General features: G+C 43.9%; 1 protein-coding gene across 1 annotated transcript; it reads left to right on the top strand.

Moving 5' to 3' along the window:
- The first annotated feature begins 10,488 nt into the window (after positions 1-10,488).
- Positions 10,489-16,904, top strand: crabp2a (cellular retinoic acid binding protein 2, a). The gene is made up of 4 exons (XM_035164580.2): positions 10,489-10,842; positions 14,360-14,538; positions 15,136-15,252; positions 16,237-16,904. The coding sequence occupies exons 1-4, from the start codon at positions 10,761-10,763 to the stop codon at positions 16,285-16,287; spliced, it is 429 nt and encodes a 142-aa protein (XP_035020471.2). The 5' UTR covers positions 10,489-10,760; the 3' UTR covers positions 16,288-16,904.
- Positions 16,905-17,130: the final 226 nt, after the last annotated feature.

Here is a 17,130-nt window from a genome sequence, read left to right as displayed (position 1 = left end):
AAACACTTCACCACCCCCTCCATCGGCTTCGTGGTGAGTGAATGGCGTAAATGTAAATTTTTCAGTGAACTATCCTTTAAACTTTGAATTGTTCTGAAAAATCTTTAATGGTAGAGAATAGATATAATTTAGGCCACTCCCGCTGCTGACACAACACAAGGAAGTGAAATGTGGAACCGCAACTGAAGTACAGAGAAAGCTATCACACAACTGGAGGTTTCCAGGTCCTCTATCTCACATGAGCCTCCACGCCTGTTAACATAAGGTAGGGAAGCTGTCAGGCAGCTGATTGCTACAGTCCTGCTACAGACAGACAGACAGACAGACAGACAGACAGACAGACAGACAGAACAGAAGAACTTTGTCAAACTCAGCTCTTTGACACACTCGTACATGAACCAGAATCAGAAAAGTAAATCGACTTAGTGGTAAGAGGGTAAAGTAAAGTTTCTTTGTTCATGCTGTTGTGACGTTAAGAGTCTGTGTTCCTCCCTAGGTCTGCTGGGTAATGGCTGCTCTCAGGAGTTTATCCCTCATAACCCATCTGACTCCTGCTGGGCATCAGGCGTTTGCCATAAATGGCGCCCTGCCAGAAGTCCCAGTGGAACAACGCCTTCAACACCTTCGTCAAGCGCCACATTCGGCAGATTTGCCCACCACTCTCGATCCAGAGCAGATAGGAGAATTACATCAAGAAGAGCGAGCGGCTGTGACAGACCCACGCAGTCTTTCCTTCGTCGTGAAGAGCTGGACAAGGTAAGGCCGTGTGCACGAAGGCAGGCGGGAAGACGTACAAGGAGAACCTGTGCATCAGTGACCAGCTTTTCACTTTTGTTACAGTGAGGAGCCAGCAAGGCACCTGCACAATCAGGAACGTAAGTCGGGAAATCCAACATCTGATTCTGGCCTGTGATAAGCTGGAGAATCAGTGTCTGCCTGTGCATTTTGAGGGAAACCCTGGAAATGTAAAGCCCCAAAACAACTGGAAAGGCTGCCAGGACCCTCAGAGTAGAGGCCACTCACCCAGCTTTAAAATGTCTGGCTCCACTTGTTCCTCTTATCTTTTGTGGCTTTTTACTTATTTTAATATGAGAAACATGAGAGGACAACAAAGATTCTATTAAGGGACATTTTGCCCTGTGGAACACATTTGAGCAAAACTATTTTAGATAGATATAGATAGATCGATGTACTTTATTGTAGTAAAGACGATGAAGAGACAAGCGTGCAAAATTGCAGTAGTTGAGCGAAAGCTAAAATAAATAAATATGACTTTACTAAGACGTGCAGTAAAAATGAATATGAATATATTACAGTATGTGCCAAAAAAAAAGATAAATTCACAGTTATTGCAGGAGTAATCCAGAGAGTTTTGGTGTGGACAGGATCTATAGGACTGCTGGTTTTGAAGTTCACCTTTCGATAGAGGTGAGAAGTTGTAAAGTGTTTTTTGCTGTGGGCAGGAAAGACTTTCTGTATCCCTGTCCTCGTAGCAGCAGGCTGTACCAGTCTGTGGGAGAAAGTGCTCCGGCTGTCAGACATTTTTAAGAACTGAAATTAAATTAGAAAAAGTTGAGGTTTTAAAGTATTAAAAACACAGTCAAACCACCAATATGTAAACCACTTTTGCTTCAAACTTGTGCCTGTGTATCTGTAAGTTGTGCATCATCTATCTTTTATTGATATGTTTTAAAGTTGATGCGCCAGTGGAGTTTCATTTTAGAGTTTTCTGATTGCAATTTCTAGTCCTTGCCCGCCTACATGCGTTGTGTGTATTAAAAAGGGAATTAATCGCACCGCAAGGGATTGTATTTTATTGTACATGTGTGTGGTATATTTATTAAAGTAATTCAGAAGAATTTGTCAGCAGTCATTTCCACTGTGGTTTGTTTGGTCGCCTTTGCTGAAAGAAAGGTTTACTGAGACTTCTAAAGTGTTTGACCAGACTCACACTCTTCCTCCCCCATCGGCTTAGTGGTGGCAGTACATAATTAGTGAATTTTCTTTTTCCGGTGAACTATCCTTTTAAACTTTAAATTGTTCGAAAGTTTTTAACGGTAGTGTAACTTTGTCAGGCTTCATGTTTAAGAACATAGATTAAAAGTGCTTGGTGGTGAGTATTCTAAACACACCTGTGTCCTCTAACTCAGTATGACTGCTTGTGCACACAAACCACAAGTAAACATTACAATCAGAATGGTTGTCAGAGGAGCGTGTACCTGTTCCAACAGTCAGGGTCACCAAATTTCAGACACCACATCTTGCAATGATAATGAACGTGAAGAAACAAAAGCAAAACTATAAGACCTGCCCCCTGATCTGGATCCTGATCTGGATTGAATGTAAGTTCTTCCCTGTTTCCATATCACATCCTTCCACCAACTGTCATAGGTAATCTAGTTTCAATTTGTCACATGCAAGTGAACACACAGAGTCAACAGTACAATGAAAGGTGTTGGACAAGAAGAAACCGCTCAGCTCAGCAGTGCAATAGTTACATTTAAATAAAAAGCAAGGAAGAAAGAGTTGACAATAAAAAAGTCAGATACATTTCAAAACTAAAACTATATATATTCCAAAAGGTGCAGTTTGACATTTTGTTGCAAATGAAGTAACAACTTTAGCTGTATGGAGCAGTAGTTTTTACATCCAGCAAAACAAAACAAAAACATAACATAACTTTCTTTGTGGAGGAAACAACAATAGATTAATCAGATGGTCAGTATGAGTGCACATGTCCAAGCAAGCTCCAACAGGTGGAGATAGAGTTCAAGCTGAGTGTGGAGACAAAACATTACCTGTTTGGAAACCACTAGATGGCAGGAGGTTACTTGCTTACTTATCCCAGAGCATCAAGTGTTCACTCAGCAAACTTTACTGGGATCTGTCCATGACCCAACAACTTTCTTCATCTTTTCCTGCTTTGTCTACCAAACTTATTATTATTCAGGGTTGGTCACACGCTGATGACTAAAAGACTTGAACCTGCCTGACTTTAATCAAAATGTGATCCTCCGAGCGGAAATAACTCCACCACATGTAAACACCTTCGTGCAAAAGTATCCCAAGCTACCAACAAGCTCAGACTGCTGCAGGGTTTAAGTGCAGAGTTGATAAAATACTGCTATAAACTAAAAAAGTAGCCACAATGTTTCAATTCTGATGCAATATATTTGTTACATTCTTTCTGGTGCACATCAACTATATACATGTCTGAGCTAATAGTCATGCTGACAGATGATCCCTGAAAACTTCCTCAGCATTTCATTCTGTCCTAGTGCATCATTTTCTGCCTCATGATGCCACTGCAGAGACATGAGTAAACAGGTGTAATTCAACTGTCTTTCATGTGTTTTCTTGTGCTTCTGTTTTCTTACAGGCCTTTGACAAAGTCATGGTCAGAGAAATCATAGGACACATTTAAACATGTGTTTAATGTCAAGAGCCACAGGAACGACACATCTGCAGGTGCTGTTCAACACAAGAAGAAACAACAACACAAATATATTAACATTTAATTCTGAGACTGAGGAACCACACTGTATGTACAGTGACCAGAGGTTGACCTCCTGTGAAGTTTACTATGGCCATATCCATAACATCATAGGATCACACACACACACACACACACACACGTTTGTACATCAATATTAATGAGGACACTCATTGGCATGATGCTTTCTCTAGCACAGGGGTCTTCAACGTTTTTCAGGTCAAGGACCCCCAAACTGATGGAGATAGAGCAGGGACCCCCCTACTATATATATTGTATAAAATTGTGTTTTATATTAAACTGGGCCGAGTGCCATGTATAAACATAGCTACCCTGTTATTGTGCATTCAATACTAAGTTATTCAAATAATACACAGAAAGATAACGTCTTCTGCCTCCATTTATCTGTTCGCTACAATATGTTGGATTTATGTTAATGTGTATTTAAAGACATTTAAATTAGTGAAAAAAAAATTGGTTGTAAAAAAAATAAAAAATTAAAAGAAATATAACAAATTGTGTAATCAACCAAAAATTCCGCGACCCCCCTGCAGTACTTCCGCGGACCCCCTGTTGAAGACCTCTGCTCTAGCCCCTAACCTTGACCTTAACCATCGAAATGAATTGCCTCAACCTAACCCTAACCATAAAACAAACCCTCAAACAGCCCATTAAAGGTGGTGTCAGAGTGAGGACCGGCCAAAATGTCCTCATTTTGTAGGTTGAAGGCTCAAAGTGGTCCTCACAAAGATATCTGTACAAGTACACACACACGTATAGAGATGCATTCATACAACACACATACATGCACAAAGTCACACAAGGAAGAACACTCTCTCCTGAAGGCACGTACACATACATGCACGCTAAATGCTGACACACACAAACACATACACAGGTTGGTGTAGCTATCCTTATTAGGAGTTTGCATTGACTCCCATTCATAGTGGATGTCTAACGAAAGCCTTAACCTTAACCATGACCAATTCATACCTAACCCTAACCCTAACCTTAACCTAACCATAATTCACATTTTACCCATAATCTTAACCAGGAGCTCAGAAGTTATGTTTTGCCTCAGCACGGCCAGGCTTGGTCCCCATGAGGTCTATTGGAAAAGGTCATAAAGAGGTAACAAAAAAAACACACACACACATGGCTGAGGAAAAAGCCAAAGTGAACAACAATCGTTGACTCGGGGTGAAGAGGAAAGGCTACAGGGGAATAAAAGAATGAGTGCAGAGTGAGAGGTAGTGTGAGGGTGGAGAGGAAGGAGGATGGAAGAGAATGGGGGGGGGCTGCCAGAGCTGCACTTTTATTGAACCTTTTTTAGTTTTTTCTTTTTAGAAAAACAAAACACATAAAATAAGTGAAGATCAAGGAGAGTATGGGAACCGGCACTTGTTTTTCTTCTTAGCTTTCTGTCATCTTCTCCCGTCCACTTTGACTCACGACACTTCACACGTTAACATATATCTACTTCACTTCCCTTTAAAAAAATTAAAAAACACGTTGAGCTCCCCACTCTCTCCTCTTCTCAGCTAAATCCTTCCCTCCTGTTGTCCTCCGCCTTCCTGTCGAGTGTAAAGCAATTTAGCGTCATTCAGGCCACACAATGCTGTTTTACAGTGCTGTTGTCACGTAGCGCCTCACAGGAGCCCGCGGCCTCATTAAACTGCAGGTGGCGGTGGACAAACTGCTAAAACAGAGGGGACGATTGGGGGAGACGAACGCAAACACGACTAAAAACAAGAGAACTTGCAAAAACTTAACTTTTTATTCATAACACACAACATCTCCCATGCTTCTCCTTCCTGATCCTACCTCTCTCGGGCCCTTACTCACTCTCTGTCCGGATCAGCTCATAACAAATGAGCGTGATAATTAGAACCACAAAGACTCGAGAGGGAGGCCAGAGAGATTTTAGGGGATGTTGGCGACGGGGGGGCTGCAAGGACAAAAGGAAGTTGAGTGTGAGTAATACAGGCGTCTGGGTGCAACTGTCCAGGCATCTGGAGGTTTGGTTACATGAAGACTCGGCTCAGTCATGTTGACTCACACTGTTAAAAGCCCTTTTAGATGTAAAATTCTGGATAATATGATGTGGTGAGAGAGCGGGGGAGGTTTATTCAGTAATCATTTAGATTAAATCTAAGATACGACAAGAAAAGTAATGAATGACTGAGAAATATCTGAAGGAGCCTGCAGGAGCATGCACACGTTTGTGTAGACAAAGTGGAGGCGTCCTGTGTTTAGAGCATTCTCAAGAGGCTGGCCTCGTCTTGCCCTGAAACAAAGTATTTCTGCCCTATTTCTTTTTTTCGGGACTTTGTCAAGCTGTGGCACACACACATTCAAACAAATGTGGACACACTCCTGCATGTGCACACCTCAGAGACATTTCACATCCGGCCTCCACTCTCCATCTTAGCTCCTCTCCTCTCGTCTTTCCCGCTGCCTGCTCGCTGCTCTCCCACACACTGTGCCTCTCATTTCCACGTAGGTAGTTAAACGCTGCCATCTCCTCCGCTCTAATCAAACCCACATGGTTTGGCTGGACAGCACTGCACACTGTTTTGGCTGCGACTGTGCGCGTGGCCCCATGGCCTGTCTACCGTGCATGATGTCACACAGAACAGGGGCTCCAAAAACGTTTTGGCATGGTGACCTCTTAAACTAAAACATCCTCTTGTGTCATGTGTTGTATACATCTATGAGCTGAGAGAGCTGATTTCTAGAGGCCTGAAGAGAGCTGTCGAGTAATTCAGGAGAAAAGTGCAAAGGTTCTGAGAGAAGGACACTATATTGTGTGGCGGAGATGTTTTTTTAATCTTTCCTGTCCAGTTAATCTTGCCTCCACCCGTCAGATTCATGTTACGACCCCTAAGGGGAGGCCTGGACTCGACATCGACACAGAAGAGAAAGATACAGTAAGGCACGGCTCCTTTTCCTGCATGCACTCGCACTCCTTGTCCACTGGCTTCCTCCGGGGGTAAAGGCCACTGATAATGACTTCCAGGAGTTGGCGATTGAGGAAAGCCAGTGTCAAGTTCACATCTGGGATTACCGGGGTTACTGGGGTGAGCGGATTTTACTGGAGGTCATCAGGATGATTAAGTGAAGAATGCCACTGAAGTGTGACTTTACTACGGGCTCATCTCACACACACACACACACACACATACACACACGTTCACATGTTTTTAAAAAATTGATTGTAACATGAATTTGAAAAGGGCCACATTTGTAACAGGACACCACAGTGCTGTACATACTGGACAAGTAGCAGTAAGTGGAACTTGGTGCATGTAGTTTCCCATTCCACACCCTGATAGTAATTCTATGGGATACTAAAGAGTCTGGATGTTCCACTGATATGATTCAAATCATTTGAATGAGGGGAGGGAACAGGAAACAATAACTGGCGTATAGATAAGGTGCAAACCAACTCTGTGAGGGAGCTGGTACATGAGACACGAGTCCCCACAAACCCACAGAGAGACAGAGGGAAGATAATTATTGATTCTCTACTGAAACTGATTTAAAGATTTGAGCTTTTTTGGGGGAAAAAGTCCATTTGATTAAATAAATAAAAAAACATGAAGAGAAAGATGTATGGATTCATAAAAGTTAAGGCTGCCATTGATTTATCTTTTTATTAATCAATTTGTCACTTTTTCGATACAATGCCAGAAATCAGTTTTTTTCATAGTCTAAGGAGACGTGTTCAAATTGCTTCTTTGGTCTGATCAACAGTCTGAAATTTAAACATATTCAGTTTCCCCTGATATAAAACAGAGAAAAGCAGCACACAGATTACTTTCAGCGTTATAGAATAATATTTTGATTTTAATCTGGACGTTTATTCGGGCCACTTGAAGGGAACAAGATTTTGAGAATAATAAACACTTATTTGAGAGTATGTCTCATGTTACAGGGGAAAACCTCAGCATTTTGTTAAGTTCTACCTCAGTATATAGGTCTCAGAAATAAAATATCCAGAGGGAGAATAACAACAGCAAGTACAAGTTCTCTTTGCAGCTTATTTCCTTTAAAAAAGTTAATTTCTTTAAATAACCTTTTTTTCTTATTAAATTATGACTTTATCTCAATATCTCAGAATTTGTATTGTTTCAAGTTGCCCCGATACTCCATCGTAGTTCTCTTGTTCTTTCTAGTAATGCTGAGTGTGTCTTTGTCGTGAACTCAGGATGGTAAGAGTCAATCATCGCTGTAAACAAGTCATAATAAGTTTGCTTTTCTTGCACGTGGTGCAGCCTGTTTGGCAGTTGGCAGCCGTATCGGTTACCAGCCAGGTTCTCGGTATGAGCGAGAACAGAGAGATGAAGACGACCAAACAAAAGAAGAGAACAGTATATGTGTGGAAAATAGTTGGAAGGGAGCACGAGGAAATGAAGATGAGTGAAAGTTGGCACCGGAGAAGCAAAGTAATACTTGTTCCACCTCCGAAGACAAGAGGAGTCTCTCTTTACATATCTGTGGCCTTCATTCTTTCACTCTTTCTCAACCTCTCCATCTCCGTCACTCTGTTTGTGTTTGATCTCCTCTCTCGCTCTCAGTCTCTCTTTGCTGACTCACTCTCCCTATCCCTTTCTCCGAAACAATGAGATAAAAAATGACCTGCACTCCAGTCTCTAACTTTCTCACTACCCCCCAGCACCTCCTCTCCATTCTCTTTCTTCTCCTTCCCATCCTCTCCCCTTCTGTTTTCCCCTTCTCCCTCTCTTCAACATGCTTGAGGAATGTGTCAGAGCAGCACAAAAGAACAAAAGCTTGACAGGAGGAGGAGGAAGAAGAAAAGGAGGGGTATAGGGAGAAAGTTGATTGAGGTAAAGGAGAGACGGAAAGGTTGAGAGGAGCAGAGCTACGGTTGAATGGGTCTCAATGGCGAGCGGTGCTTTGTCATCACGTGCTGACAATCAGTATCACACACGTTTCAGAGCTCTTCATCAAGCGTGCACGCTCTGAACGGGCACGCACACACACGATGGGTGGGGCTGTCACTGTGCTATACTGCCCGTTTGATTCAGTGGCCTTTCATGCATTTCTCGATATGTCATGGTAATATGCAAAAGGCCTGCATGTGGTGAGGCCGAAGATGGATTTCCCAGCGCCGGACAGCTCTCTATTATAACCTTTGTGTGTGCATCAGTCACTTTCAGACTGGGGGCATCATCAATTCGCTTTGTTCTGGACAGGCCGCGTTCGACAGACCACCATAGCAGCAGTAAATCAGACTAATGCCGTGCTTCAACTTACATAGACTGCATTAGATGTGGACTCTTCAGAAGTGCACACAGGAAACCGGACCTGCTTGTGTTGTCCAGTTGCCACCGCACACATGTGCAACTTCTGAAAAGTCCATGACCTGGATGACTGAGAATCTTCACAGACCCACTTTGCCTGGAAATGATATCTTTGTGCTTTAATCTGACAGATAGTTTTGTTTCAGTGTTGTCAGAGCAAAACCATATGGAGTTAACAAATGCAAGTCAGCTGCAAAAAGTGAGTGACAGGAAAGGAAAGGAGAGAGGATGGGAGATTGGAGTGGAAATTACAGCTCTGATTTGGCTCACCTCAACTGCTTGGATTAGGAGGAACTTGTGAGGGCATGCATGCTGTGAGTGTGGCATGGTGTGTGGCCAAAGACGAGTGTGTGTGTGGGTGTGTGTGTGTGTCTGTGTGTGTGCGCGCGCGCTGACGAGGGAAACAATGTAAGCACACATCAAATAGACCCGAAGCAAGATGCTGGATTTGGATACAGGTCCGTGCGTAAAAGCCATACGCACAAGCGTGTATCGTGTTACTGTGAGGCTGTTGTTCAGCTTTGTTAGTTGGTGTGTCTTTGTAATAAGTCTGACACTTTACCGGTGTGTTAGTGTGTGGACGTGTAACTCATATGGTTTGCTGAAGGGAACCTTCTCCCGATGCCTCCTTCCTTCCTCCCTCTCTCCCCCAAATCACCCGGGTTACCACGCGCTAATATCGCGGAGCAGTGTAGCGGATAGGATCATCCATCATGAGTCAATAGTTAACGTCGGCTTTGTCCCGGTCCGGTGCTATCCATCATAGCGCGTGCGTGCGTGCGCGTGCGCACACATACAGAGTGTGTGAGTGTGTGTGTGTGTGTGTGTGTGTGTGTGTGTGTGTGTGTGTTCTTTAAATGACTACCTCCGACCCCGAGGGCCCCTGACCCTGGCCTGTCTGATGACGCGCTGTCCCAAATGCCCCCGCGTCTCCTCCTCTCCTCCTCCTCGCTCTCTTCCGTCCGAACAGCGGGGAGGCACAAAAGCTCCGAGGAGACACTGCCGACCCGCGCCAGTCCCACCTCTCAATTCCATTTCCGACTCTTTCTGTTCTTCTCCCTCACGGGTCCTTGTCGTTTTTTCCTCTGACGCAGGGCCTGATTAAATGGATGGTCCACCGGTGGAGACCAGGAGCTGTATCCCATTACCACCGCTTTTATTTTTATGACACAGCGCGGTGGCGCACAGGGAGGGGGTGAACTTGGCCAGTCTCTCCACATGCACACACACTCAAACACGCACGCACGCACACGCTCTGCCACCCATTCCGTCTGGCAGTCGACTGGTTCTTCCTTCACACCGCCCTGCCAAGACGACATGTTCTGTCAACAGACTGGCTTGGCTACATCCTCCCTGTTCTGCACTGAAGTCATTTTCTCAAGCAGGTCATTACTGACTGTCTCACAATAGCAAAACACCTCATACACCGAAACATTTTATATCACATCACATCCAGCCTGCAGCGGCGTCTCCAGCGCGCACAGGAACATTAGAGCGCGCGTACACTTTGGCTGATTCAAGGTAAGGCGCTTGGATGAGAGGGCGCACGTTGCCAGCAGGGGGGGGGTGGGGGTGGGGGTGGGGGAGGCGTGGTCAGGTTGAAGTCTGCCTGTAATCTGTTGGTCTCCGGGGCGTGTCCTCAGAAGGAGGGCGTGTGCGTCCCCTTTAGTTGCTTTCTGTGCCATTCATTTGGAGCGCAGCCGCTCATAACGTGCACCGGCGCATTGATGAGAGAAGAGCTCTTTTACAGTCCACCGCTCATCCAGAGGACAGAGGTAAGTGGACAGTCAATCCACCGGGTTCACCCACACACCCAGACCAGATTCAGACGGGACAAGTGAAGCCTATTGGACGCACAGACGCGCACCAGCACCAGCGCACGGACCTGCAGACTTGGACCTGACAGTTCGCCTCAATACGCAAACTACCTGCAGCATAACATGGAGCGCAAAATCCCTGATTTCGCCGGACGCTGGGAGATGAAGAGCTCTGAGAACTTCGAGGAACTCTTGAAAGCGTTGAGTAAGTGATGCTGATTTAACGAAAAACTCTTGTTAGCAGCTTGACTAATTTTTTTTGTTGCGCAAGGGCGGTTTCTCGTGACGCTTTTATTTCTGCTTGATGACACAGATCAGATGTGTCAGCTCAAACTGTAGCTTTCTATCTCAGCACATTGTGGGTCAAATCTTTCTGTGTCCGTGCACCAGGGGAGGATCACCCTCTGTACAGCATGGGTGGGGGGGCTCTTTGTCATTCTGCTCGACCCAAAACTCAGTGCTTGGCCCCTGGCCAGACTCACCCCTTTTTCTCTCCTCTCCCCCTTTGGCCTCCCCTGCTAACACAATAGAGACAAACGGCGGCACATCTGTCTGTGTCAAAGCCTCGGTTTGTGTGTTTGTGTGTGTCGGGGAAGACCGTTGTGACACGATACAGTGCTGGACAGTCACATCCTTATCTGAAGTGACAGTCCGGCCCGAGAACAAACACCTGCTGCTGAGACCCACTGTGCGTCCTGCCCCATCACTGCACAATTGTAGTCTACAGGCAAGCGTCTCTGTGCGTGCGCGCGCGCGCGTGGTGTGTGTGTGTGTGTGTGTGTGTGCAAGAGAGAGAGAAAGAGAGAGACAGTGTGTGTGTGTGTGTGTGTGTGTGTGTGTGTGTGTGTGTGTGTGTGTGTGTGTGTGTGTGTGTGTGTGTGTGAGAACAAGAGATGTAGAGAGAGCCGTCTGTCGTTAATAATCCATTTCCATTGCGTTAGTTGCCAGTGCACACCTGGAATTCATATCATCATCTGTCTCATTCCCTCAACCTCAACTTTTAATATGAAGCTTAATTCACTTTATTCTGAGTAATAATTTTCTTTATTGACAGATGTCCCAGTTACAGTTGAATTTATCTCCATCTCCTCCTGTGTATGTGAGTGTGTGTGTGTGTGTGTGTGTGTGTGTGTGTGTGTGTGTGTGTGGTCCAGGTATTCAGGTATTACTCATGTTGAGGGGACCTACAAAAACACAGTCACATTATGGGGACTTGTTTTCCTTATGGGAACAAAAAGCAAGTTCCAATAAACTAAATCCATAAATTTCAAAGTAAAGACACACAAGGTTATGTTTAGGTTGAGTTGGGGTTAGTTAAGTAGTAACTATTGTTAAGTCTCAAGATAATCAATGTAAGTCAATGTAATGTCCTGTGAAGTCATGGACGCACGACTGAGTTTGTGTGTGTGTGAGAAAGAGCGAAGCAGAGTTCGATATCCATAAGAAAGATGACGTGCACGCTCTCGATGTGAAATGTAAGATGTTAAACTCCACACACACTGTTGTACTTTAGCAAATAGATTCTTTCTCTCACTACCTCACTAACACACACACACGGACAGCCACAGACATGCATCACAGCATGTGTCCTATATAACTTCCCTCTGCATCGGCCTGACTGACAGAGAGGAATGGCCCCTGGTTTCATTGGGGAAAAGATCACAGCTGGACACAGCCTGTCAGCACCCACCCACCCTCCTCCTCCTCCTCCTCCTCCTCCTCCCCTCCATCCTCTCTTCACTTCTTCTTTCCTCCCCTCTGCTCCCTGTCATCCCAGTGTCCCAAATGCTTCCTCTGCCCTCTGCTCTTTGACCTGTGACCCTGACCGTCCGTCTGTCAGTGGGTGTGTGTCCTCATGCAGGCAGGTCTGTGTGAATTTAAGCATTTTGGTCACAGGTTTGCTAAAGTCTGTTGAGGTAATTTTCTAACATCTAACAACTGGTAGATACTTGAGAAGCTTCAGCTCCTTCTGTTGAACCCTAAATGGTCCCCAGGCCAAACAGATGTCAGTTACCGTCAGTTTGTTGCCTGGAATAATCAAAACGTTTAGGAAGGATATTCTGCTCAGTTACTTTTTCACCAAAGGTCTCGACAGCTACAAGGCATGTCAGTATTCTAATGTATTTAGAGATGTTTTACTCACATTTCAAGGTTTGTCTTTTTTTTTAATTATCTGAAAATTGGGTGTTGAATCCACAAAATTATTTGAAATAGGGCTGCAATTAACCCTAATCTCCATTATTTAACAATCCGTCAATTTCCGAAATCATCAATACATTGTAATCCTATCATGATGGTAAAATTTCAAAAATGGTACAAACTGTATAAAATAGATTAAAAAAAATTTGTATAAACACTAAAAAGCTAATGTTTGACTTTTTACTAGGAGCTGAGTAAAAAGTGCAGTAATTTCGCAGTAAAATGTAGAGGAAGCAGTAGCTTTTAATTCAAGTAGTAAAAATACTTAAGATACCTTCAACTCAACAAAAATCGAATTCATCATTCAATCATATTGACGTTCTTGCACTTAGACACAATGAAATTTGCATAAAACGTACATAAGACAATGAAAATGCACACACACACACGCAGATGTATATCCAGTACATGCAGTACACACAGTAAGCAGCCTGATGCATGCCGAATGACTGTGCATTTCTCAGTATGTATATATTTACCCTTGGTGACAGGTGGGAATGTGTGAGAGGTGAGAAGTGCGAAACCCAACTCGACGGCAGATACACACTGGTCGACGTACACACACTTCCCCTCACACTTGGGCAGAAATCTTCACACACCACACACAGACCACTGCCCCTCATCTGTCTGGCTCTCTCCCCCTCCTCCTCCTCTCTCCCTCCATCAGTCCACACCGGTCTGCTCCCTGTTCCTCCCTTTTCCCACGCTGGATCATCAGTTTCCCTCCTTATCTTTTTCAGTGTCCGGACTGTGCTTTTGAAATGTTTTCTCTCAAAATATTTATTCTCATTCTCATATGTGTAATTTTCTATTGGTAAAAAAAAGGAGTTTATGGCAGGAGGCATTTATCATCAGCTGGAAACAAAAAAGGGTATTTGTACAGTTTTTTTGTGTTACTCCGGGGCTTATAAATGTGGATAAATTGTGCAAAAACAATGATTATTCAGAAGTAAAGCTGACTCCACGTCCTGTAAAACCTGGTTCTCTCCCTCCCTGCCTCCTCTGGGAGACGTCATACTCTATAATACACACACGCACATAGTCAGACAAAATCTGTGTGTGTGTGTGTGTGTGTGTGTGTGTGTGTGTGTGTGTGTGTGTGTGTGTGTGTACACGCAAAGATAATCAAGTCTGGAGGGGAATGCAGATGTGCTGGGCATGCTTTGTCATATGATCTCATTGTTTCCTCTGTCATTATTGGACAGAGCTGTGCGATGCAAGGCTGCTCCTGTTACCCTGAGTGCGCAAAACACACACACACACAAACACACAGCCTGTTCTTTTGTATAATTTGTCTGGCTCCTTAAGGAACTATTAACCAATTATTAACACAAAAACAAACTGTCCTCATGAACCGAGTTCACCTCCCGGTGTTTACTGTTTGCATGGGAATATTCATTCCACATAACCACAACACAAGTGTTTACTTGTGTCCTTGTGAGTGGTGACCTTTATACGAACCCCATATCTCCGCTTACAAAGTCTTACCATCATCTCCTTGTCTTACTTTAACTGTTTTTTAGATGTGAATGTGATGCTGCGTAAGATCGCGGTGAAGGCAGCCTCCAAGCCACAGGTGGAGATCACACAGGATGGAGAGACTCTGTCGATCATAACCTCAACCACAGTCCGCACCACCCACATCACCTTCACCGTGGGACAGGAGTTCAACGAGTGCACGGTGGACGGACGCCCCTGCACGGTACACAACGCACAGACACGTATTCCTAAACCTTCTCTCAGTTCTTCTTTCTCTGCATATGCAGACGGACTCACACACACGTAACTAAAACACACACAGCAGTAATGGGTGTGTGGGGAGGGAGCTGTCCAGATTACATCAATCTGTTTCATTTGGCTTTTCATCATATTTGGACTGATAGCATATCTTTACCCCTCCCTTTGGTCCCTGAAGGCCTATCATGCTACACAGCGCTCCTTCACACTCTTTACGACCCCCTTTCAACTTCCCGTCTTCACTCCATTCCCCCTTCTTGCCCTTTCCTGCCCCCCGTCCCTCCCTAATTCTCCTCATTGCTCGGCCCGTTTTCCCATAGATGGCCTCTGTTTGGCCGTCTCCAAAGCAAACACATGCGACCAGCCAGCGCTTTGCTGTACTAACGATGAGCGCATCACAAATTATCACCTCTCAGTGATCGCCTTGCTCCACCTTAGTTGTTTTCTCTCACCATCAGCCGCTCCCTCATCATCTCCCCTTCCCTAAGAATGGGATTGTATGCATCCATCTATCAATACATGAAATAATTACCATATTTGTTCATCTTCTCTCTGTCCACAGAGTTTGCCTCGTTGGGAAACAGACAGTAAGATCAGCTGTGACCAGACTCTGCAGAAAGGAGAGGGGCCTAAGACATCCTGGACCCGAGAGATCACCAATGACGGAAAACTGATCCTGGTACATTTACACAAAATATCCACTGAGGCAGAGTTTAGATTCAGAAACCAAAAGGTTACGACTTCACTGTAGATCACAGACCACGAGCTAGACTGGTATCTCATATTTACACCAATTTCATCTGACCTTTCATATCTTGTACTGATGCTTTTTGCCGGTAGGTACAAGTATTTTATTACTAAGCCATTTGTAAAACAAGTTGACACTATATGTATAATTTTTCTGTCAGAAGATGAGAGCATGTCGCAATTCGAGATTACAAAAAGCATAAAGCCATGAAAAGTCATGAAAACAGCATCTCATCAAAATCCAAAGAGAACAGGGAATAACCAATAATTATTTTACTATTTAAATAAAATACTATTTTATTTAAATAGTATTTTAATAAAATAATTTATGATTTTAGTTTTTTTTCTCCAATAATTTTCACATGTTTTCATCCTTTCGTCCTGCTACTGACAGTCTGCCCACAAACAGAACAATATGTAATAAGAAACCCCACCCAGCTGATAATACAGGTTATTAAGACCTGTTCAAACAAGACGTTTTACAAATAACTCATTGACCCGAGTTGGTATCAACATGCACACACACACACACAAACACACAAATACACAAACACACAAACACAATCCTCTATGGAGCAAATTATTTTTGAATTGAACAAACTGTAAATAGAACAAGGATTTATAGGGCGATGCTGGAGGGTTGGCACTCGAGTTCAAATCTAAGCCAAGTCTAAACCCACAACAGTTTTTTTAAGACACCGGCAGGAGAGTTGCTGAGCAGAGCATTTTTACTCAACTCAACTTTCCGTAAATTAATTTTCATTTAAGAGTTTGGCACGGTGATATAAATGCTGAAAAGACCGGGAATTAGCTCAGTTTGGAGGTTTGGATGGCTTGTTATAAACACATAATTAACTTTTAAAATGAGTTTGCAGACTGCATCCATATTAAAACACATTCTCTTTTTTCCTTTCAGACCATGAGAGCTGATGATGTGATTTGCACCAGATTCTACGAGCGACAATGAACACGAGCACTTTTCGTCCTTCCCTCTCTCCTGCATCACCACTTGGGTCACCCACCCCTCCGCTTTGTCGAGGTGGCGATGGCAGATCTAGTCCGTAGTTTAATTCCAGTATCTCTGTTAGCTTCACGACATTAAGTTTGGTAATTGTATCTAGTATGTCACAGATCTAGAACAGTCTTAGCTTCTGACTTATCCGTCTTTCCAGCTCCATCGCACGTAACCCGCTGGGTTTTATACACAAAAATGTTGATTGTATGCTTGATTTGATCAGTGAAAGCTCATGTATTTGGCATCATGTGTGTGTGTGTGTGTGTGTGTGTGTGTGTGTGTGTGTGTGTGTGTGTATCAGCAGAAGAGGTGCGAGACTATATTTGTAGAAGTGTAAACCAATCTATGAGCTCTTGCAGTTTCAGGTCAGTTTCGATGAGTCCCTCCTCTCTGCTCCTTCAGCCCTGTCCAACAACTCTAACCTTTTTCTCATGATGACATTTTATATTTATTACTACACTAGAGGCGGATACAGTACTACTACGGTTTTTACTTTGTGTGTCTTTTATATGAAATGTGATCATTGGAAACTTTCTATGGGAGAACAATAAAGCACGATATTAACTCAGCGTGACGTTGTCCACTGTCTCTCCTGCGCTGAAAATGATTAACAGCACTTAACGTTGCCTATGTTTTATGGTTTGTGAGTGTAGCTGTGGAATATGTGCACATTAGCTGGCTCCATTTTATTTTAGGCTTTCTGACAGCTGTCTGCCACTAGAATAACTTGTCTGTAACCCTCCCTGCCATTTTCCCTCTCACAGTTTTTCTGTCTTCCTGTCCGTCCCTTCCTCC

Source organism: Hippoglossus stenolepis, chromosome 8 (assembly GCF_022539355.2).
Source record: "Hippoglossus stenolepis isolate QCI-W04-F060 chromosome 8, HSTE1.2, whole genome shotgun sequence".
Lineage (NCBI taxonomy): Eukaryota > Metazoa > Chordata > Actinopteri > Pleuronectiformes > Pleuronectidae > Hippoglossus > Hippoglossus stenolepis.
This window is presented reverse-complemented; position numbering and strand designations above follow the sequence as displayed.